This window comes from Tachysurus vachellii, chromosome 16, assembly GCF_030014155.1.
Source record: "Tachysurus vachellii isolate PV-2020 chromosome 16, HZAU_Pvac_v1, whole genome shotgun sequence".
In the NCBI taxonomy this organism is placed as follows: Eukaryota; Metazoa; Chordata; class Actinopteri; order Siluriformes; family Bagridae; genus Tachysurus; species Tachysurus vachellii.
This window is the reverse complement of record NC_083475.1, coordinates 12,679,848-12,704,028: the sequence shown is the minus strand read 5'-3', so window position 1 is coordinate 12,704,028 and position 24,181 is coordinate 12,679,848. Positions and strand designations below refer to the sequence as shown.

At 37.6% G+C, this 24,181-nt stretch overlaps 3 protein-coding genes across 4 annotated transcripts; 1 reads left to right on the top strand and 2 right to left on the bottom strand.

Annotated features, from left to right (window-relative positions):
* Positions 1 to 1,611: 1,611 nt before the first annotated feature.
* On the bottom strand, positions 1,612 to 10,811 carry cct2 (chaperonin containing TCP1, subunit 2 (beta)). The gene is made up of 16 exons (XM_060889758.1): positions 10,689 to 10,811; positions 7,159 to 7,233; positions 6,327 to 6,392; positions 6,126 to 6,237; positions 5,910 to 5,986; positions 5,465 to 5,577; positions 5,018 to 5,220; positions 4,799 to 4,899; positions 4,551 to 4,678; positions 4,266 to 4,369; positions 3,834 to 3,953; positions 3,133 to 3,261; positions 2,889 to 2,992; positions 2,339 to 2,438; positions 2,051 to 2,192; positions 1,612 to 1,826 (listed from the first exon to the last, which is right to left on the bottom strand). The coding sequence occupies exons 1-16, from the start codon at positions 10,689 to 10,691 to the stop codon at positions 1,796 to 1,798; spliced, it is 1,608 nt and encodes a 535-aa protein (XP_060745741.1). The 5' UTR covers positions 10,692 to 10,811; the 3' UTR covers positions 1,612 to 1,795.
* Positions 10,812 to 12,197: 1,386 nt separating this feature from the next.
* Positions 12,198 to 16,202, top strand: LOC132858814 (ras-related protein Rab-19-like). Its single transcript, XM_060889290.1, has 4 exons — positions 12,198 to 12,484; positions 12,566 to 12,800; positions 15,084 to 15,267; positions 15,516 to 16,202. The coding sequence occupies exons 1-4, from the start codon at positions 12,300 to 12,302 to the stop codon at positions 15,797 to 15,799; spliced, it is 888 nt and encodes a 295-aa protein (XP_060745273.1). The 5' UTR covers positions 12,198 to 12,299; the 3' UTR covers positions 15,800 to 16,202.
* A 376-nt stretch (positions 16,203 to 16,578) lies between these two features.
* Positions 16,579 to 24,049, bottom strand: terfa (telomeric repeat binding factor a). Of its 2 annotated transcripts, none has more exons than XM_060889288.1 (12): positions 23,845 to 24,049; positions 22,532 to 22,627; positions 22,320 to 22,444; positions 21,738 to 21,830; positions 21,421 to 21,561; positions 20,547 to 20,728; positions 19,678 to 20,277; positions 19,076 to 19,219; positions 18,871 to 18,963; positions 18,538 to 18,623; positions 18,170 to 18,204; positions 16,579 to 17,520 (listed from the first exon to the last, which is right to left on the bottom strand). In XM_060889288.1, exons 1-12 carry the CDS (start codon positions 23,993 to 23,995, stop codon positions 17,362 to 17,364), a joined length of 1,905 nt encoding a protein of 634 aa, XP_060745271.1. In that variant the 5' UTR covers positions 23,996 to 24,049; the 3' UTR covers positions 16,579 to 17,361. The 2 variants fall into 2 exon arrangements, with proteins under 2 accessions (XP_060745271.1, XP_060745272.1); XM_060889289.1 differs by having other exon boundaries at positions 22,532 to 22,644; positions 23,845 to 23,974.
* Between the last annotated feature and the right edge of the window lie 132 nt (positions 24,050 to 24,181).

Here is a 24,181-nt window from a genome sequence, read left to right as displayed (position 1 = left end):
GTTGAGTCACATCATTTAGTATGGTGTGAGTTAGAAGCCCAGTCATGTTCTTCCTCATCCTCTATATCCTCTCTTATATACTCTTCTCTTCCAATTATCTTCCAAACATCTTCGTATGTTAAAAATTCTGTTGTATTTAATACTTTAAAAATCTAGTATCAATTTAGGAAACGTTTCAAGTTTTTAACTGCTTCTCCTTTAGGCCTGTTATGTAGCAATCATCTTTTTCCCCCTTTGTATCTACATTCTTTTTTCTCAGTGTGGTATAGCAAAGGTATATACTGTTTTCTTGACTTATACTCAGAGGGATTTTTTAACAGTTTTGCTAATTTGTCGTCATTGTACGGGCTACCTGCCAGCCACCTCTTTAGATATGTTCAAGTTAGGCATTTTGTTCAAAAATGTTTTCCTGGCCTTAATCTTTCAGCTCCACCTCTCTGGAAAGGTTTGCTCACGTATAAATCACAACAAAAAGGTGGTGTTTCTGAGATCTATAAATGTATTCTGGATTTTTGTGACCAAACTACCTCCAAAACAAAGGCTGCTTGGGATGGAGAACTGGGACTTCAGCTTGGGGACGGGTGGTGGGATAGTGTTGTGAATGGCTTTGGTAATCTCATGTGCTCGTCTCACACTTATCCAGTTTAAGGTCATTTATAGGGTGCATTTTTCTAAATATAGATTGTCTCAAATTTACCCAGATTTTGAGGACAAATGTGACAGATGCTCTAACTCACAATGTCACCTGTCACATTTTTTTTTCTGGTCAGGTTATTTCAGTACGATGTCCACTATTCTGGGAGTACATCTGCAACCCTGCACATTGATTGCTATATTTGGACTTCCAGATAAAGCATCTCAGTTAAACTGTATGCAAAACGAAGTTATTAGCTTTACACCATTGTTGGCCAGACGTCGCCTTCTTCTTCAGTGGAAGTCCTCTGTCCCAGCCTCTCACTCACAATGGCTAAAGGATACAGTGGTTTTTATTAAGCTTGAGAAAATTATATGATAAGAGGTAATACCTCCAGATTTTTTCATAAATGGCAACCTTTTATTTCATAGGCCTTCAGGTTTTGCTGGATTAGGTTTTCTTTTGTAAATTTAAAATGACTTGTATTCGATAATTAAAGAGTGCCAGGACCCGGGCTGGGCGGTGGTTTGTTTTCTTCTTTCTCTTTTTACTTCCTTTCCATTATTGTTATAATTCTTTTACTTTACTATTTTATGTAAATCCACAATGGGATTCTGTATTGTTATTTGACTTTGTTTGCAACAAAAAAAAAAAAAAAAAGACTTCGCACAAAAAAAAAAAAAATCCTATCATAAGAGACAGGATTTCAATCAATATTACCACTTTATAAAGATTTTTGTCATCTCCTCTATACAGACGAGTAAATGACAGTTTATAAGAATACACTTGCACAGTGCATTCATATAGATGTAAAGGTTTGGCCAAATTGACATTACACATCTTATTTGACTTCGTTAAATAAGACATTGTGTTGTCTTATTTAACGAAGTTAACACATCAATACAGCCGAATTCAGTCATTTTCAGTATTTTCTGCATTATGTAATAAGCTAAAATGAGGGAAATAAAAGGCAAAAAAACAGTTTCTAAAGTTTTATTTGTAGGTAAACAAAGAATATCATGCAGTCACGTTTGAATAGTGGCAGGACACAGGCAGCCTCTGCAGTGCTAACTGTGCTATACACTGACATGAAACCTAAAGAAGAAGGAGGTCATTGCAGGTAATAAATACAAAGGCTGCTTTCCACGCTCTTCTGTTGTTCTAACATGGGTGGTGATCTGGTACTCGTTTTCTGAAAGAAAATATTGCAGTTTGTGAGTCATAACATATAGTCAGACACTCTCCGTGAACTCAGAACCTTTAACTAGCTGTGCAAGCCGCAACAAGTAAAACTGAATCTGGCTTCATACAAATAATTTGGAGCCAGCAAGAGCGAGATGTTTCCATAGTAGCAATCAGTGACTCAAGTACATGAGCACTATTCTAAGATTCACAGAGTGAGCAGTTTTAACGTACCTTGGTGCAGCCTTGATGATATCATCAACACGAAGAATCATCTCAGCTGCCTCTGCAGCACTTAGAAGCACCTGCCTCTTCACCTGGAAGCTCTCAGTGATGCCCAGCTCGGCCATGTCACCAGTTGTGCCTCGCGTCATGTCTGAAGCACAGCGAGATTAAAGATCAGAAGAAGCTTACAGTTATATTAAATATATAACTTTTATTAATACAAGAAAACAAACTGCTAACTAATTTTATTTGCTATTAAATCACAATGTGTGTTTGTGTTAATATTCCAGAACTCACCCAGACCAAAAGTGATCTTATTCTCTTGGTGAGCTGCTCTCAGCTGAGCCACGAGGTCTGCGCTGTCATAACCTGCATTATCCGCAATTATAGTCGGCAGCTAGGATACAAACATGTTTGTTAGACTAATCAGTAGTGGAAATTTGAAACACCACCACATTTCAAATCATATAATCTAATCATGTCTGGCACAAACATTCTCTAAACTCTGAACTTCCACCTTATAACTCTGTTAAATATCAGTAAAAAGATGAAGCAGCAACAAAGTATTTCAACTCTGGCATCTGAAAGTACAATAAAAAATGATTTCCTTATGGAACAAATAATACTTTATGAGCTAATATTCCTGAGCTGCTCTTCAGAGCTGTAGCTTGCATAAGAACTTCTATAACTGTACCATATACACTCACAATTACATCAGCTTGGTTAGAAGTAACCTCTCAAATAAAAATCTCTTATGTAATTTCATGTAGTAAATTTTATGCAAGGACACAAACCCCTGAGCATGTCTCTGTGGTAAAGAACCCAGTAGTAACTCGTAAAATCTCACCATTCTCAGAGCTTTGGCAAAAGACTCCATAGCCACAGCTTCTTTTCCTGGAGTTCTACTGGCCAAGTCAGACACCACTCTAGCCATTAACATCTCTGAACAACCTATCAGAAAGGTAAAGGGTTTTTTAGTAATTAATGAAAAACTTTACATAAAGCTTGAATTATAGTAACACATACATCTGATTAAATAATCATGTAATATGGACCTAAAACAGAAAAAAAGGTTCAAGATCTCCACCTACCTCCACCATAGACTGTGCGAGTCTCTTTAACGGTCTGAGCCAACACACACAATGCATCATGGAGAGAACGCTCAGCCTCGTCCAGAATCTGCTGTGTTGCTCCACGTAGAACAATAGTGCATGCCTCACCTTACAAGACACACACAGAATGCATCACCTATGTAGAAGGCTCAGAGTTTTTGATGATACCATTTATGGAGAGGTTGTTTAAGTGTATGCAAAGTGCGTACTAGCAATAAAGACATTTAATATAATGTCCAAGTGTTTCTAGACTATTAATTAAAATATATGAGGGAACACATTTAGAAACGTTGTTTGTTCACAGTTTTATGCCATGAAAAATAACTCCATACACAGCAGGATGAAAAGCTACCTTTCCTGAAAAGCCAATTAATGCATAAAACAGTTTTATTGGCATTTACAGCCATAAAGCATTACAGACTTCTCCTTCAATTTTTCACAGTAACAAAGCTCATAACCCTGAGATCTGTTCTTACGAATGACACGGTGCATCCTTTGTATAAGCCTTTCCAAGCAAAGCTGTCTTTAGCAATGTTCATGTTGAGTGTTAAATGACTGCAGACATCCAAACACTATTACAAACTACAAACAGACAAAGCATGACAACATAACAGCTGAAATGTGTGATTTAACAATTAAATAATGAAGAGAGAAAACAGAATCGTAATGTAAGTACTTACCCATTTGCACACCAGAGAAATGGATGAGCATGTCTTCTCCGATCATCACCTCCTCAATGAGTTTGCAGTGGCCCAGCTTTAGCAACTCAGGGTGGTCAAACGTGGATGCAATATCACCTCCTGAAAAGGAAGTAATCCAGTGTTAAACCAACAAAGCAGCAGACAATTAATAATCCCATTAAGAGGAAAAAAAAAACAGGGCACAGGAATTTTCACCTGTTTATTTTTTTTGACTAGATTTAGGACAGTGCATTTGCATTCGTAATTAAATATGAAGCTTTAAGCCATTTTGCTTTGCAGGAAATAATTGCAATCTCTATGATTATGAGATTGGATTTTGCCACCTGCTGTATTTCACTGAACCTACCTACAGTATAGTCTTATTTTTCCTTTCTGGCATGGTTTTATTTTTACAGTCTTTCACCTACATACCTGTGACCAATGCCAGTCGCTCCACTCCAGCAAAGTCAGCGTGTTCTATGGCCATGACACCAGCAGCAGCAAAGAGCTGCTCAGGGTAATTATAGATCAGCTGTCTGCAGACAAGAGAAAATTGTAGAAAAAAAAAAAGTTACTTGCCTCACATTCATAGTGTTTTCAAACTTCATAGAACTGAAACATTTTCGGTAAAAATGCTGAATCAACCTATTGAGGCACATTTTCCTCTTAGTTGTCAAAAGACATGTGAGTTGTGTGTGTCAAGTGTACACCTTGTACCTATTGATGAAGCAGTTAATTCCATGCTTTAAAATGCGCTCAACTTTCTCCTTCATCTTCTCTTTCTCTGCCAACTCAATTTCTGCCACTTTTGCTGTCGAGTCGACACGTACTCTGGAGCCAAAGATCTACAGAAACCAAACACCAACAAATGAATGTGAAAAAAAATAGCAGGAGGTGTGGGGGTGCCAAAAACTACAACAACAAACAAGGGATTTAAACAAACAGTGTGAGATTTAAAGATGTACCTTGATCTTGTCTGTGTCCATGCCAGTGTTAGCAATAAGGATGTTTGCGTTCTCGATCCTTTTGGGCTGATTAACACCAATCTTCTTGTCGAGTAGGAATCCTGTTTTGACCGACAGAATTAATGCATGTATTGAACAACGTATAAAAATCAGTCACGATTCCAAACTGAATATACATCATATACATTCAGGTTTCTCAAAAATAATTCAGATTCAGACCTTCATCCAGGTAAGAGTCTATAAGGCTGCCTCCCAGCTTCTTAATCACGTGGATGGCCTCTAGGTTACCAGAGCCCTTCAGACGGAGCACTGCCTGCACTGCCAGCTTGGCAAAGTGATCCTTATGATGAGTGAGCAGTTTGGATGACAGTGTGGTGCGGGAGATGTTCAACAAATCCTCCTGGAATTTTACCTCATCCTTTCTGTTATGAAGATGTAGATACCATAGGTTATGAGGGCTAGTGTTACAGCAATGTTTAATTATTTGTATGCAGAAAGCTTCAACACAAAGTTTGTATTGAGTTTTAACATTTTACATTATTATTATTATTATTAGCAGTAAAAGCAACCAAAGCTGCAGCAATGTAAAGCAAACATCAACACATTCATTCTTCTGCATTTATTGTCAAACTTATGAGATGGTTAATGCTGAGATGTTGATGTTACCCATGGTCCACTGCAGCCTCCCTCAAGGCATCACGAGCAACCTGGGTGGCCTTTCTCCAGCCTGAGATGATGATGTGAGGATGGATCTTCTTGGCAATTAGCAGCTCTGCTTCCTAGTGCATAATGAATATAAAAGTCACCACTGAGTCACCTTGACATAAATAAGACTTTAAAAGAGGTGTTAGTGCATCCAAAAAAAAAAAAAAATTTAAACTATAAAAAGAGACACAGAATCTCCAGGCACCTTACAACCCAATTTTACAATGCTTTTGAAACAAGAAATCAGACTAATCCACTAGTGAGAGAATAATCCATGCAATATTAATATACATTCAAATAAATATTGTCAAGATTAACACAGATACAAATTGACCAGCCAACCATTAGGAAAAGATTCACCAGATGATAAATTGATTAAAGATTTCAGAGTTAATGCCTCACTCACCCTGAGCAGTTCGGCAGCCAACACAGTGACAGAAGTAGTGCCGTCTCCAACCTCATCATCCTGGACCTTAGACATATCTGAAAACAAGACAATGAAGAGAATCCTACAATGATACACTACTGAAAGTTTAACATTTATCTTCCCCCTCCCCCTGAAAAAATTACACTGAAAAAAATGTAAATTTGGATTTGTTGTATACACAGACAGCATACTCACCAACCAGCACTTTGGCAGCAGGGTTGTCCACACCAATGGCTTTCAGAATGGTTGCTCCATCATTGGTTACTGTAACAGATCCCTCACGTCCACCACTTAAGAGGATTTTGTCCTGCAAAAAAATATGAGCAGGTGATAAAGAACAATGAGATATAGTTACAAATACTAAGTTTGCAACAATAATTTTAACCATTTACATACCATTCCTTTTGGTCCGAGTGTACTTTTCACCAGATCGCCAATAGCAATGGCACCGATAAAAGAAGACTAGGAATGAAGAGGAATAGAATTAGCAAACCCTGCTAAAATACATCAACAATTTGATTTTCAGCAACTGTTATAAACAGAACAATAAAATCTATATCACTTTAAAGCTTTAGTTATAGCCACAGATCAGTTAGACTGTGTGTGTCAGATATACTGTGTAAGTGATCATCTCCTTTCTGTATGCTTGACATGCTTAAGACAGTTAAAGTGAATCAAACATAACTGAGATACACAGTAACAGTACATGCAATGAGTATATAAATACAAATATCAGACGGATATTTACATCTGCCATGGAACAATCATATAAGCTGTGGCTCAGTAAGTTAATATGATCCTAATGATTCTACTTTATGATCCAAACAACTACATAGGCAAACATTTATGGACACCTGAATGTCACACCCATATGTGGTTCTTCCCCAAACTGTTGCCACAAATTTGAAAACACAATTATAATTTACACCCGCATTTGCTGTAGTAGTATTGCAATTTCCTTGCACTGAAACTAAGAGGCTGTAAACCTGCTTCAGCATGACAAAGTCCTTGCGCAAAAAGCAGGATAAATGAAGACTTGGTTTGTCCAATTTGGAGTGAAAGCACTTGAGAGTCCACTGATGAAGTGGATTACTGACTGTCTGCTCACCAAACATCAGTACCTGAGCTCACAGATGCTCGTGTCCAAATGAACAAATCCCCACAGTGATAGTCAGGTGCTCATACACATTTGACCATAGTACATAGCTGTTCAGGTGGAAGAACTCACCAGGCGAGCGGTCTCGGCTTTTTCCTCATCAGCTCCATGTTTAAAGATGTTCATTGGGGCCATTGATATGGAGGCCTGTCAAATGACACGATCACATTTATGAGAGATACATGCAGGTTCTTCAATACCACAAAATTTAATTGTTATTAAAATTAAACTCAAACGTACATGAAAAGGTAACATGTTGTTGATATATATACACAGATAAAAAGATAAATAGATACACACACACTTCTGGATAATTTAGTCCTTTACTACACTTCAACCTGCAAAACATTTATTCCTTGTGGTTCAGCACTTTCTGTATTTTCCTCTATAAAGTCTTGTTGCTATACATCTATCTAATTACCTGGGTTGCTCAAAATAGACAAAAACAACTTCTGCACAGAGATGTGTGTGTTTATTTTCAGTTTTATCAGCTCAGGGGTCTCATTTATAAAACTGTGCGTAGGATCCCTACTAAAAGTTTACGTATGCCATGGCGTACGCAAAAAAAAAATTCCGATTTATAAAACCGTGCGTACGCACTCCTCTAAGCAATGTTCCCTTTATAAATCACAGATCACCCACAGATGTGCGCATGTGAACCAGCCACAAATCCCGCCCTGTACACACCCATTTTTAACCATAAATAGTCAATGCAAATCACTGCGCGGGTACGAGAGTGGACCTCGTTATAATGAGTTTCCTCAGGGGTAGCCACTGTCGCCTGCAGGTTATAATTATATTAAAAACAAAATTGTTACAGTTTCTACTTTTTAATATTGTTAAACTCACCAAGAAGCCAGCCATCATGTACTGCGCCTGCATTTAGTCTGTTCCCTACACTGCTATGTGTCAAGATAAAGGAATCATGTGTTGAACCAGGCCAGCGTGCCACAATGTTTGTGAGGGTCATGTTGGAGTCACATATGATTTGCACATTAATAGAATGCACATGCTTTCTATTAACATAAGCAAATTAATTTTCAGATGGTGCCCTTATAGCAACATGAGCGCAGTCAATTGCGCCGATTACATTTGGGAAACCAGACATTGCAGCAAATTGCATTTTAATTTCGGCCTGTTCTCGCACAGTGCAGGGGAACCTGACGTATCGACTACCCATATTAAGTATACCATTCAAAACGACAGATATTATGGCACTCAGGGACGGCTGTGATATACCAGACCTATAGGGTGATGGTAGATTCCAATAGAATTATTTCATATACAAAAAGGTCTTAGACACAAAGTTGAGGATTACTTATAGTTTTTTTTTAATATATAAATAATTTACCTGTCTGCTAATTCCCGCTGGAAACAACCGGTTGCCAAGAACCCCAGAGTGGTGAGGACTTGTATTTGGACTGGGATGGCATGGTTCCGGCGTGTTGCCCTCTCTAATACTGGACCCAATTCAACACACAGATCTAAGAGCACAGCTCTAGGGAATCTAAATCGGCTTATTAGCCAGTCATCATAATGGGCCAGGAAATCATCATGGTCCCTGAAAACTCGTTCTCTCCTTATTCTGCCATTGGCGCAATCCTCCAACAGTGCCAGCAGTGCCATCATGAAGCATTACATACCCGGGTCACCGGAGGATTTATATGTTTTTAGCAATTAGACTGATCGTTAACACCTTGACAAAATCACAGAATTAATTTGTGGGCGAAAATTTAAGACAAAAATGTTATAGTGAACACATGCTTCTTCATGACTGTTTTGTAATCCGCCATCTCCTCCTGTGACTAAGGCAGTACTGATTATTCATTCATTCATTCATCTTCTACCGCTTATCTGAACTACTGGGGTCACGGGGAGCCTGTGCCCATCCTCAGGCGTCATTGGGCATCAAGGCAGGATACACCCTGGATGGAGTAGCGCTGATTATATTATTATGGTTTTATTTTTAATACATTTTGAATTACGTTTGGATTTTACTAGATGTATATATCCATCCATCCATTTTCTACTGCTTATCCGGGGCCGGGTCGCGGGGGCAGCAGTCTAAGCAAGGACGCCCAGACTTCCCTCTCCCCAGACACTTCCTCCAGCTCTTCCGGGGGAATACCGAGGCGTTCCCAGGCCAGCCGAGAGACATAGTCCCTCCAGCGTGTCCTAGGTCTTCCCTGGGGCCTCCTCCCAGTTGGACATGCCCGGAACACCTCCCCAGGGAGGCGTCCAGAACAGATGCCCGAGCCACCTTAGCTGACTCCTCTCGATGTGGAGGAGCAGCGGCTCTACTCTGAGCTCCTCCCGGGTGACCGAGCTCCTCACCCTGTCTCTAAGGGAGCGCCCAGCCACCCTGCGGAGGAAACTCATTTCGGCTAGATGTATATAGCCTAAAACAATCGGCACAAATAACACTGTTGGATTTAATCTTCATGATAATGTGGATATAACGTATGAAATAGAGTGAAAATTAAATGTCATTAATTCTTATAATCGTTCTTCTCACATGTATTTTCTACAATCTAACTTCAGTTCACGACCTCACCATCTGTGTCGCCAATTCCCTTTGTCTCCAGAATGTGCGTACGCACGTCTCAAAGTTTGATCAAAGGTGCGCACATTTTCCCGTCAAGTTTGTTTTTTATAGATCACAACCTTTGCGCGAAACCTGGCGTACGCACGTACGTTTCCAGCCCCGTTTTGTGCGTACGCACGCTTTATAAGTGAGACCCCAGGTCTGTAGTGCTAGTCAAAAGCAATGGTGTGAAGAGCAGCATGAGATAAAATACTGTAAATCACCGTATATACAGAACCGTAATATTTGGTAACCTGAGATTATAAAGGAACATCTGTAGTCCCCAATAAACCGCTTTTATTTCGGTATGATTTAATTTATCCTTATGTACTTTACCTTCTTTCTTTATATGACTATCACAGCTCTGTGGCTCCATAGAAACCACTAGAATGTTCCGTTAACTCTGCTCACTATTTAGCTGCGTTGCTAATGCAGCTAATATCTCAAATCAAACAGACATTATGGCGCTAACGAGCCTGAAAAGCCTGTTTTTATTTTGTCGCTTGTTTGTTTTGCTTTTTATCTTCTCAAAACAGAACAAATCTTGATAACGTGTGAACTAAAACACGCTGCTTAGCTGACTAGCATTGTAGCTAGCAAGCTAAGCTAATCGGCTAACAAGCTAAGCTAATCGGCTAACGGGCTGCAGTATGAACACAATGGACACTGACAGCTAGCGATAGCAGCGATGCTAACCTTTTAGTACAGACGCTATTTTATGTAACATCAACACATGTTGATAAGAAACAAAATATGGAAATAACGAAACCTAAAAGTATGTTTATTAGCTCCTCGTTTTGCTTAGCACGCGCGAGCAGTTTGCGTTTCTTGGTAACGTTACTGTAAAGGCCGACATGTGCGCGTGAACGAATCAGGGTGTAGTCGGCTAGTTAAATCCCTACAAACCGTCACACTTTACACATCTCCGACATCTCACGTGTATTCCGCATCTTACTCCACTCTCCAACCGGCGAATATAACTTAGATATCTATATTTCTGCTTTTAATAGACACTTACCATGGCTGCTACAGGTTAGGCTTAGCTGCGCGCGCACACACCGGGAAGAAAGGAACTTGCAGCGCGTGAAACACTAAAGATGGTAAAAAGCGGTATGTTTTGGTTTTCCTACCTACATTCATCACCCCGCCCTCTACACTCCGATTGGGCAATACTTATAATAACTCACGAAATGTATTGGCTTGTAGTATTTAGTCTCAATTTTCATTGGACTAACAACCAATTGTAGCAATGAAGGCGGAATTTATCTGAATATAGGTGGGGGAAATAAAGTGACGCAGAAACTAACCGCTGGTCCGACTTTTCAGAATCAGAATCAGAATCAGAAAGATTTTTATTGCCAGGTATGTTTTCACATACGAGGAATTTGTTCTAGTACAGAACAAATTAAAGGCTTTAAGTTTAAAGCCAAAGTCAAAAGATGCCTGTAATTCTTAACATATACCAGCAAAACATAATTAGTGATTATATTTAGCCTTTATTTTCATATAGTAAGACACGAAGATGTTTTCATCAAAGAAATTTTGTTTATTTTTATTTTTTGCTTAACACTTAGCTGAAAAATATCTGAATGTCTTTAAATTTTTTTGGAGGTGTCATGATATAGTTAAGCCTAGAATAGATCTGCCCTTAAGATCTGCCCTAAATGTATTTATACATAAGTTAATAAAGGTATATTTACACAATAGGATGTTATCACGAATAACAACACAGCTGTGATTTGGCCTCAGGGACGAGCCAAAGCTGATAACACAACCTTGTGTGTTCTATTGCGTTTATACAACAGCTTACAAATAAAAAATGATAGTAAATCACAGAAACAATTATTCCAGTCGTATAGAATTATCTCTTTTTAATATTAGGTATTTCATTTAGCTAAAAAAAAAGTATACCACAAATGACTCCTTTTTTTACTTGACATGTTTCTATATTGTGATACTGTTTTAAATGGTAATGATTATTACCCTTCTTCTTCTTCTTCTTCTTCTTCTTCTTCTTCTTCTTCTTCTTCTTATTATTATTATTATTATTATTATTATTATTATTTCTTTTATTTATTTTATTATTATTATTCTTGTTAGTAGTAGTAGTAGTAGTAGTAGTATTGTTATTATTAGGATGGCACAGTGACACATCAGAAGCTCTGAGAGACCCTGAATTGATTCTGAGTTTGAGTTACTGTCAGTGTGGAGTTTCTCTCTACATCCGTTTGTGTGTGTGTGTGTGTGTGTGTATGTATGTATGTGTGTGTGTGTGTGTGTGTGTGTGTGTGTGTGTGTGTGTGTGTGTGTGTGTGTGTGTGTGTGTGTGAGAGATTATTCTATCCAAGGTGTATTCCGGCCCAGTGTTCACAGGATACACAGTTATTGTAGATTAACAAATCAGTGTTATATGATTTTTTTTTTAAATTACATTGGTACAGCTCAACTCTCAGTAATCGACATCACCCAACCTGTCTACAACTCTTTGTTTAGCAGCTCCTGTTTTGTTGTTAGAGCATAGTGCATTCTACAGGACATGTGGAGCATTACGTTACAATACCCCAGCAGGTCATGGGTGGAGCTTTGCTGGTGTCAACTGGGTGGGAACAACAACAGGTGAAATACAAGTATGGATGGAGATGGGTGGAGTGAAACAGAGGAAGAGAAAGCAGGAGCAGAGAGCACAAGTCAGTCAGGAGAAACAGGTAGATGTCGTAAAGTTTTCAACATAGTTTTGATCATCTCTGCAAAGGCATATTCTTCTTCAGACCTCCCCAGTATTTTTGAAGATGGCAAGGAACCTTGTTTTTACAGGTAGATTGCTTTGTGTTTGACACATAACTCTGAATTTACCGATAGAGAGCATCATAAACATTGCCTCCTCTACTATTCCAGCATCAACACTGAACATTGGACTGGATGTGCGAGTCTGACTGCACAGCCCGCTGGAATGGAGCAAGAAGACTGCTTCGATTTCTTGTTCAAGATTATTTTAATTGGAGACACAGATGTTGGAAAAACATCTGTGATTCAGAGATTTAAGACTGGGAACTTCTCTGAGAGGCAGCAGAGCACTATCGGAGTGGACTTCATTGTTCGAACCCTCAACATCCAAGGCAGAAAAATAAAGGTTAGTTTAATTCATTTAAGATGTGCTTGTTTTAATGGCACAATTTTTCTGGTGTTTAATTTTAAAGTTTAATCAAAAAGGGAACAACTTCAGTTGAGGAACTTGTTCTGCAAAGTTAGCCATTTATCACTATATAGGTGCGTCCATTCAAGGCAAAGTCATTTTTAGACCTTGAAACAAACTAGTCAAACCAGCAGCATAACCAACCTGCTCTACAGGTTTACTGTAAACCCACAGCTCACATTGTTCCCCTGCACACCTTAAGGTTTCTTAACTGACCATGCTTCAACCAGCCACTGAAATAGGCAGGATTTTGTGTGTTGGTTACATTCAGTAGTAAGACATCCGTCTGTGAGCAGCGTGAGTGACAGAGTTATCTAATGCTGAATATTTTCACCTGTTAGAGTTAAAAAAAACGTGTTAACATTCAGGAACTGAAACAGTGGAATCTTTGGTATGTTCAACCGTCACTTGCAGTACAAGATTACAGGCTCTGGATTCATTCAGACGTCAGTGAAATCTATAGCCATCAGAGGATAATGTTACAGATTATTCTTATAGAATACTGGACCGCCAGGATATATCACATTTCCAAACACCAAATAACCTAATGATAGAGTAAATGAAAGTTCACCATTTGTTTGGTACAGTTTAGTTCTCTTTGACTGCCATAAACCAGATTTTCAGTGCAGTCAGAGAGATAATTGTAGGGTGAAATACACACCCAGACTTAGAAACAATGTCTGACGTGTATGAGATAGGTTAGCTTATCAAGAAGGAAATTATTATACAATATCTAAAATGAATCTTTATTATCAGGTTGGGTGGCTTTCCCATCTAAAACAGCCTATTTATCGTATTAACAGACTAAATTAGATTCAACTGAGTTAGAGGAAATATCGTTCATTTAGTCATGCTGTAATGAACAGGGAATTATGCTAAACCCTCATTAGGCAGAACCGGTGATTTTCCATGTGGCATTCCTAACAGAAGTAAATAAAATAATATTTGATTATTTATGTTTTTTATTAATATTTAACTTTTTATTACCTTAAGGTGTCTTACTGAGGTGATTTAATGGCTTAGAAAGTAGAAGGAATAGAAGGTTGATCACAAAAGGCTAACATTAAAAAAATACTGATACAATATCACATCAAAGATTGAAAAGTAGCTCTATAGGAGAACACAGACAGGGAAGAATGGGACACGGTTTAGGATCGAGTATGGTGTGAAAGCTGCAGGTGTGTTAGGTTGCTATAGCACAGCAGGTCTTCAGAGAGCAGCAAACTCTCAGTGGGAAGTGAAGCACATGAAGCAGTAATTCACATCTATTCACCTTCAGACCCCTACAAAATGACAGGAATGCTATATGTACTTTCTATGAACCATTCAAAATGGCATAAATAATATAACATAGCATGTTATTGCATATTAACTACTATGGATAATTCAGTAAGTATATTGAAACTAATCTGAAATAATTATAATAAAAACAAATCTGATGCGTGGAGCAGCTGACAGGTTATTTGAGGTCTTTTTCTTACGCAGTTTTCTCACAATATCTAAATACCACTACAAACTACACAATCCATTTCTCCCCCTAATGTACAGAGGAAACTGTCCAGATGAATGCAGGTATTTGAAGCCAGACATCTTTGCACCAAACACATTTACAGGAAAGCACTTATTACCCTGCTCTGTTTACGTAAAAGTCCCTGACGTTCCACTAATTAACCGAAGCAACGCCAAATCTCCTGAGATGTCAGATGTGAAAATGACAACCCTGCTGAAAAATCAGGCTTGACCATGCCACAGTCTGATAGATCATTTAACTGTCTGTGAGCTGTGTGATAAATGAATTTCCCTACTGGAGATCAATAAAATTTATATCTTATCTTCTTATCTTATCTTATCTTACAGCTGTTATAGTGCTGGTAACTAGAAACTGAAGTAATGGTACTACATCATAATGCATACAGTAATGATGTTATTGTAGATCTCAGTATCACAATTATAAAAAAAAAGAACGATCACTCTAGTAAAATAACATTGGCACTGGTGAATATTAGGCTAGAAAATATTGCTTAACTTGGCAGATTATTAGACTAACCTGGATTACAGATATCCTCAACAAAGGGCAAAACCTTAGACAATGACACCACTCATGACCTAGAATCTCAGAACTGATTTCTCTCAGGAGCTTTTTCCTTCCTTACACTTGCACATGCAGATTCTCCTGGGACGTTCTCTTGGAAGAGTCTAACTTCATGTCCTTTGTCACAGATGCAGGTTTGGGACACAGCAGGACAGGAGCGTTTCCGCACCATCACACAGAGCTACTACCGCAGTGCTCATGCAGCTATGATCACCTACGATATCACTCGCAAATCCACGTTCGACTCTGTACCACAGTGGATCAAAGAGATGGAGCAGTATGGAGCTGCCAATGTCCTAATGGCCATCATAGGTAAGTTTAACAGCTAAGTTTAAAACAGCACAAACAGATTTTCCTTGGTCAATTGGGTTTAATTTACATTTACATGTATTCATCTTGAGAATTCTTATATCCAAAGTTTTACAAGTGATTAATTACAAATTAGCCTCATCATATCCGGTGCCATCTAGGCCTTAGGAAAACTGTACTCATCATAACCCATGTCTTGATAGTGTATATCTTCTGTAAAATGCACAAAATTAACCTATTTACATTTGCAGGTAACAAGTGTGATCTGGAGTCTGAGAGAGAGGTTGAGTTTAATGAAGTGTGCACACTAGCGAAGCAAAAAGGTATTGTAGTAGCACTGGAAACCTCAGCAAAGGAAGCCCAGAATGTGGATCAGGCCTTTATTGTGATGGCACGTGAGCTACTGGCGAGCAATGGACTGGCTGTAAAGGAGGACGGTTATTACATGGATTCTCCACACATTTTACTGCAATCCAACACCAAAACAATTAACAGTCCCACAAACACAGTGGAGAAAAAGACATGCGGGTGTTAACACTGGACTTTTAAGTTTACACTTTTTTTGATTACAATTTTTGTTCATTCCATACTAAAGCGAGTTCATTTTAATTACAAACTACTTTCGTCTCACTGTCTGACACCATTTTACTGTCGTTGGTGAAAACTAATACTACAAATATATATTTTCCACATCAGACTACAACAATAAATAAATAAATAAATAAATGAATGAATGAATAAAGCAAGGCAGACATAGTTAACAGGTTAACCTCTCAATAGCAGCACTTTTAGTAAGTTTATTCACACAGCTGACTGATATACATCAAGCACATTATAAACAGGGTATACTTTATGTAGTAACACCAGTAATATTACTCTGTAGCACGGTGCCAGACAAACAACTGGGGTTTACAAATAAAGGAAATGATAAAGCTGAACATGGAGGTATCTGATTGTCACTTCAGTTATTTATCCCTTGTACATTTTGACATAAGTAATGATTTTGTAGACACCACAAAGTGTTCCTGAGGTTGATGTCTATGTTCAGTTTGATTTGCTGACTGTGATATTAAACTAAGAGATTTTTAGCCAGTGGCTTTACTCTTACTACACAACAGTGCTCTCTGAATAAGTTTACTGTGTAAACCTTCACATTACAAGCCCTTAGAATCTGACAGAATTGAACAGTACATGCAGTCAGTGTTATACATGATTAGTTTTTAATCATATACTGTGGACCAAAAAAAAAAATCCAAGCATACAGCGAAGGGACAAAGACATGTAACTCCTTTCTAAAGGACTGCACTGTAAAACTTAGTCAAACACAGGTATTTATTCACAAAGTGCATTTATGCAAATGTATATAATCTCCAAGTTTAGATTACAGACAACTGAATCTAAAGAATTGTTGAACATAAGACAGGTCAAGAAACCTGCACTTGAACAGTCTTAGCTCCCTGACTGAGCATTTTATTTACATTACAATCATTTCAAATATATAGAAACACAGCCACTTTGTTACCTGGAGCACTTTGGGGTACATGTAAAATGCAGACCTAACTGGTACAGATTTTAGTCACAAACTGCTGAGGGAGGCAAATAAATAAATAAATAATAATTTAAAAAAAAAACACAACAAAATATATTTTGTACCCTAATGACATCAGCATAGTCTGTTTATTACCCAGCCTTCACACGACAGTGTACACAAAAACAAATATCTTCAAGTCCGTTAACATAAATGAGCTGTGGATATTGAGCTCATTAAATTCCAAAATACTGTCCACTTTACTGGGAGCATCTTTACACCATTGGGCAGCAACACAATGCAAGAAACTATGCAGATACAAGTTAAGTGCTTCAGTTAATGCTCATTTCAAACTCTTCAAAATCTTGGCACATCTGCATGATTTTTATGCACTGCGTCACTGTCACTGTCACTGCTGTCACATGGCTGGCTGTTCAGACAATTGCATGGATAAGAAGTTGGTGATACTTACAAAGGTGGGACGTGAAACTAATAAAGCACACAGTGAGTGCGCGTACAAAAATCTCTCTTAACATTTGTTTTATTTGCTTATTGTCTTATTTACAATTCTATACCATCTTTAATTTTAGCATGGTGCGCCAGCGGTCTTTGATGTTAACTGCTGTTCGTCCTTTAAAAGGAAACGCACTTCTAATCCTCTCCCATCGTCCTTCACCATAACGAGCCACTCCTTTTTTCACCCACTCAGACTCTTCATCGCTCCATTTCTGCAACAGAAACACATACGCCTGAGCAAATATCTCCTACATAACAGAAGGAAATTATACGGGTTTTGCACGTCTTACATCAGGTTCTGGGACTAAAATCGACATCAAGCATTTCATGGATTTCATGTGATAGTTTTTATTAGTTTAACTGTTATAAAATGAAATAAAAAAAAAAATATCCTGTATTTGAAAGAAAAAAAAAAAAAGCTATCTTAAAACTAAGAAAGCTGCTCATCTTTCCTTATTTGTACAGTAGTCCACTGCTCTGCTGCTGTTTTACCCAAATCTTGTTTTTCATGTTTTCAAAATGAAGTATTTTGGGCAACATAACTCATGAGTTTCACATGATCGCATACATACATTGCAATTTTGAATGGCCTGGGCTATAAAAAGGTTTACATTCCGATACAAATCTCTTTACACATACACCTTTAGAAGTCAAAAATCACTGAATGTGTAGGCATCACTTAGAAACGTCCCCTGAGCAAAAAAATAAATAAGTTAAATAAAGTTTAGATAAATTGATTATAAAATAAAGATTTTTTTATGAAGTATTTATGATTTTTTTTTAAACAGACATTTTTTGCATGAGAAAGCCTGCTTAATAAGACTTTAATGTGCCATTGCATGTAGAATGAAATTCACTCACCTTCCTTTTGGAATGGCCATTACTTGATCTTTTACCTTTAAAAAAAAGCAGAAGGCAAATTTACTCAACAAAGCCTCTTTTCCAAACGGTCACTGCGTTTCTTAACATTTTACTCCACTTTAAACTTTGATATTTTTATTTATTAGTTATTTATTTTAGTAAGAATCTTGTGCTTTTATAGCCTTTATCAGTCAAACCTAGAATTAATTGTGATTATACAACAGATCCTAGTCCAGCAACTGCATTATTACTTTGCTCATGAGAAGAAACATATGATCCTTTCCACAAGCAAGACAGAACATCCAAGAATTGTACATAATATTGGCCAAGACTTATAATAGTATTTTTTTAAACTTCAAGACATGTACCTTCAGTTGTTTTAGTGGAAACAGAGAACAGCGACTCTTCATCACTCCACTCTTCCTGGGCTCCAGACACATCCATCCAATGCTTCCTACAGCCCCAAACACATTTTATACTAATCACATATGAATACTCATTTTAGATGTTAAGTTTTAAACATTATTTTAGATCTCACTACAGCATTTGCAATGACACTAAATCATTAACTGACTGCATCAGCAGCAATTAGCTGCTTTTGGATGACACCAATGTCTCGAAATACACTGGAAAAATGTGTACATACAGATTGGAAGAAATACGAATGCAGTAAAGAGGAGACTGATGAAACAAATGCACACCGTTTAAATGTGGTCGCAACCTGTTTTCCTGATGATGGAGAGTCTGCCACAATGCTTTCTACACTTTCTTCACTTACGCTCCGTGTGTGTGGCCTGAAGTACAGAAATCTGTTACTAACACAACAACTCGACAAAGTCACCGATTAACACAAGCTCTAGAACTGGGTGAAACCTCTTATTTAATGTATTTTTAAATGAGACTCACCTCTTCTTTAGTTGTTTCTGACCTTCCTTATTAGGTGTGGATTGGGCAGGAGGGCTGTTCTGCGCTCTGCTGGGGGTGGAACATTTCTGAGGCTTGTCAAGCTGCTGGTGGGAAGCAGGCTGTGGCTCAATGAGAATACTTCTCCTGTGATAAGCCAAAATGTATTGTTTTACAACAATAGGTAGAATATGAGGGAGCTGATGCAAATGGGAAATCAGAATAACAAACCAACAATAAACAAACTCTAGCTGAAAAAAAAAAAAAATATATATATATATATATATATATATATATATATATATATATATATATATATAAATAAAATGTAATAATTAAGGACTCGATCTTCTTAAATTATGAAGTTACTTATGAAGGTACAAATTTGTTTTGGTCATGGCTTAAAATGCAATTACAGAATGATTCAATGGGCTTTAAATCTGGAGTTGTGAGCAGTGGAAAAAAGCAAAATGAACAAGGAGGTGGTATTCCAAAATCAAGACTGAGAACTACAGACCTAGGCTAAAAACAAAAGATGTTATTTAAAAAAAAATAAAAAAAATTGACAGTACAAATGGAAATACAAGCATGTATTTGTGGGTCACCTGCAAGAAGCTGGTCTGCGGTATTTCCGGACCGGTGGAGAGCTGACAGACTGCGAGCTGAGTGGATCCTCTCCATTAGAGTGCAGCTGCAGTGGACTGGGAGTCTGTTGAGAATCAGAGGCTTCGTGTTGATTTAGGACGCTGTCTTCCTCCATTACTAACTGTGCTACACTCACTGCAGATACAACACCAGAAGTCCTTCTCTTGCCATCCTCAGCAGAAGAAAGAGGTGGATGCTGGACATGTGTATCGATTAGTAAAGGTGTGTCCTTTGATCTTTCTTGCTCCTTTTCCACATGTTGGTTTGTGCAGTAATTTTGAGTCATATTAGTTTGATTGCTGCCATCAGACTGTACACAGTGTCCAACACATACGCTCTGCTCCTTTTCTTCCAAAAACTCAAGTGGAGTCTCTGTGAGTTTGAGACAAAACTCCATGTTACGATCCGTGGCATTGTCCTGCTGTGCTTCACACTCCACTTCATCTTCCAGCTGATTGAAGGGGACGGAGACAGAAAAGTGCTCAGCAAGCTGCGGATAGATGGCCTTCAGGTTGCCCTGGGTCAGGTGCACTGTTACCAAAAGAGCTGGGGAACAAGCACTGCAGAAAGAAGAAAATAAATAAAGAAGAAAAGATATTAAATCATTTTCAATCCAATGCTCATTAAAGAGTGGATTCTACACCAAAATTATGGTGACTCCGGAATGCCAGCAAACCAGCAGGGTCACCTTAATTTCTGTAAAACTAAATTTAACAAAAATATATTTTATCATCAAAATCAATTAAAGTAACAATCGTACATTTACTCAGGATATCTTATATTTGTTTACAGTAACATTCAGTTATTCAGATAGTAATTATTTACACACCTTAGGTTACTTTTGGCTGGTGTGCTCCGCTGCGAATTAGATGGAGAATTTTGCGCACTGTCTGTTTGCTCACTGTTCGCATGGTCCTGTGTACATGACTGCACGTTGGTAGTCCGAACAGCTTGAGGCTTATGTACAGCCCCACTGTCTACAGTCCTTCCTTGTCTCGACAGCTTGACCATCTTTTTTATATAAATAAATAAATAAATAAATAAAGGACCTAAATGTTGACCAGCATGACACTACAAAGAAAAACATTTAAACCCACAACAATGACACTGAAGGCTATGTATTATATGCATTGCTAGTTTTCACACTTATAATGATCAGGATGGTGATGCTACAGTCAGATGATCATCTTTTGTTTTAGGAATGTTGACAGACATTTTGTCATTTCCTCATGGAGCTCAACTAGTGCTGGAAGATCTGTCTTAAAATAATCATCATGATTATTTAGTATAATATTAAAATGATTCATTATAAATATAGTGATAAATATTACATTTGTTAAAAAACATTATGAAATTAAACTAAATGGTACAAACCACCATCAGGATATAAATTAAAAGGTTTCTTAGTTAATCCACCAGGCAAGTAAAAGCTTCAATGTACTTGTCCAGCCAGTCCTGTATTGCAAAAGTCAACAGCAAGCAGTCTGGAAGGCAACTATAGATAATTGCATAATTCTTTTCTTGTATAAGCTGCTCTTAATGTCACAGTGAGTTTCAACCCTTTAAACTTTAAATATAGACAAGACTCAAAAGAATAACCACATTTATTAAAAGCTTGTCATTTAACACAGCAGGAGAAAACATCATCTAACATTTGTCAGTGAGCTGAAGAACTAGATAGCCATCAAGCCTCAAAGTCATACCTTGACTAGGAAAGGCTCGGGAATGGGGTAGAGTTTCTCGATGAAATCCAGCATATCCTGTTTGAATTCACTGTATGAAATCACATTCAGTACAGAATGTGTGCTGCATCGCCTTTTCATCAGATCTATATACAGCTTTTTCTACAAAACAGGAAGATAAATGATGACATTATTATTCTTGAAATTAATATATTTGAAGAAAATACATCGTTTAAAAGTCCAAGAATGTCTGAGAAAACTCTCCCAAACTGGACATATATACTGACCTCAGTACAATGTCAGCATTTACAAAAACAATATTACAAGCAGTTATCTACCTTGCCAGCTGAATCCATTCCTTTGGGAAAGTGTTTAAGCAGCATCTCTCGAGCTTTTTCAAATTGTTTGCTCTTTATGCAAACAACAATAAGCTGGAATACAGACAGACACCTGTTTTGACGATGTATTCCAGCACGAAGTCAAGACACAACAATAACGCAACAACTAATTAACAAAACGTATTCAATTTGACGATAAAAGCTGGGAATTAAAGTCACTATAGGAGTCTGTATACGTCAAGGAGCATTCTAAGCAAAAACTGCAAAGCTAAACTTACATGAAATTCTTTGCTTATAAAAACGTTTTCTTTTAACACCTAAATAGAAGTGCTCATTTTTCTCACTTAAAATAAATCTCTATAAAAGACAACTTGAAGTCACACTATTCAATAAAATCGCATTGTAGTACTGTATTGAAGTTAGAGATTTGTTATTTAATTCAACCCTATTTAAGTAGCCTGTAGTAGAAGGTGATTGGAATGTTTTAAAAATGTATACATTTCCTATCTTTTTTTACTTAACTTAAAACTTAACTTAGTTTTCCTTGTCTCACATTTTTTTTAGAAAGTACTGAGGTCTCACCATTTCCCTGATTGAGGTGTGAACTTGTTCAAGTAAGTTTTGGGCGACATCCATTTCTGTACAGATAGACTCCAACACACCAAGTGCTGATTCTAAAGGTGTTAGAGGCTTCTGAAATGTAACATCTGCATAAAAAATAGCAATGAGAGAAGTGCCATAAATGAAATAAAATAAGATGCACTTTAAATAGTATATCACATTGAGAGACTTACCAAGATTGTCCCCGTCATTGATCCGTGAGAGGAACTGCATGAATCGCAGTTTGATAGTCATGTCAGAGTGTCCATCAATGGGTCTGACCACCAAACCTGTATTTATTTTAAACATAGTACACAAACACCGATGTGTTGAGCTGGACAGAGTAAAGCAGTGCAGCATTGCTCTGACACCTTTACTGGTAGGTAGTTAAACAGCATGGCGGGTAAAGTAGGAAGATGTTAAAGTAAAAACAGACGTGGTTCTTCCTCGAACGGTTTTAACAAAAGATAGAAACACACAATTGTATCAAATGTCTGTGTGTGCTGAGGCTGTATGATTTCCCCTCTAAGAGGCATAAACCTTTTCCAGTATGACACTAATCTTGTGTACAACGTGGACTGTCCTGCACAGAGACCTAACCTGTACCCGAATTAACCTGCGCGCCAAACATCACTGCCTCGACTTTTGTGCCTTAATCAACTCAAATCTCTTCACAGCCGCAATCCAAACTGTAGGCGAAAGTCTTCCCAGAGGATTTCAGGTCATTATAATAGAAAAGGGGGCTGCAGCTGGAAAAAAGATGTCTGACAATCACCTATGGAAGTCCTGGTCATGTCTCCATCAAACTTTTACCCATACAGTTCACATGTTGATGAAAGAGAACTTACAAAATGATCATAAATCATTATTATGGACAATGAAGATTACATTTGGAGTTTAATATTAATAATATTAATATTAATAATAATAATAATAATACATTCAGTATGGAGTTTTCCTTTAATACGCAAGAAGAATAGAAGAATTGTCTATATTATGTATGTGACTGTGTCTTGTCAATGTCATCCTGTGGAGCTTCTGTCACTAAAACAAATTCCCCGTATGTGAAAACATACCTGGCAATAAAGATCTTTCTGATTCTGATTCTAAGAGTCAATTCAATTTATTGGACTCACCTGATTATACTTGTAATGCAATTAAATGGGTTAGTGCTTGGAAACAAGTACATTGTTTTAAAAAAATTGGCAGATTTAAAAAGATTTAAATATTTTTTAACCAATTACAAGTCAGAATTATATCCAGTAACAAGAAACCAGGAGAGTTTACAGTTAAGCTGTTTATTTAAGCTTTTCTTGTTATTACTGACTAACTTTATATCCTAACTCTGCTGTATAACGCTTCTGTTTTATATTCGACTTCATAAACAGGAAACAAAAAGCAAAATAAAAAGTGAAGTTTACATGCTAACTACTTTAGCATTAACTAGTTTAGCATTAACTAGTTAACTAGCTAACTAGTTTAGCATTAGCTTCTGAACACAACTTACTTTCGATAAGGTTCCTGAGCTGGGAGAAGTTCTCATAGTCTTCATTTCTAAACGCCTCGAAAGCTTTAGAGACGTAAAAGTCGAAGCTCCAGCGGTTGATGATTTGCTCGTCACTAAGTTGTTTGTTTCCATTTCTGCTTGACGACGCCATGTTCTTGTTACTTCACAGCTTTTCACCTGGCGCGAATATTCTTCTTCTTCTGCATTTTTTATTTTCGGGGCTGCAAAACGAGAGCAGGTTTATAGCGCGCCCCCTGCAGGACTGTTTACTTTTAATTCACACCAGATAAATTAGACAAATGTATTTTGGACAAAAAAAAAAAGGTGTATTTTGGAC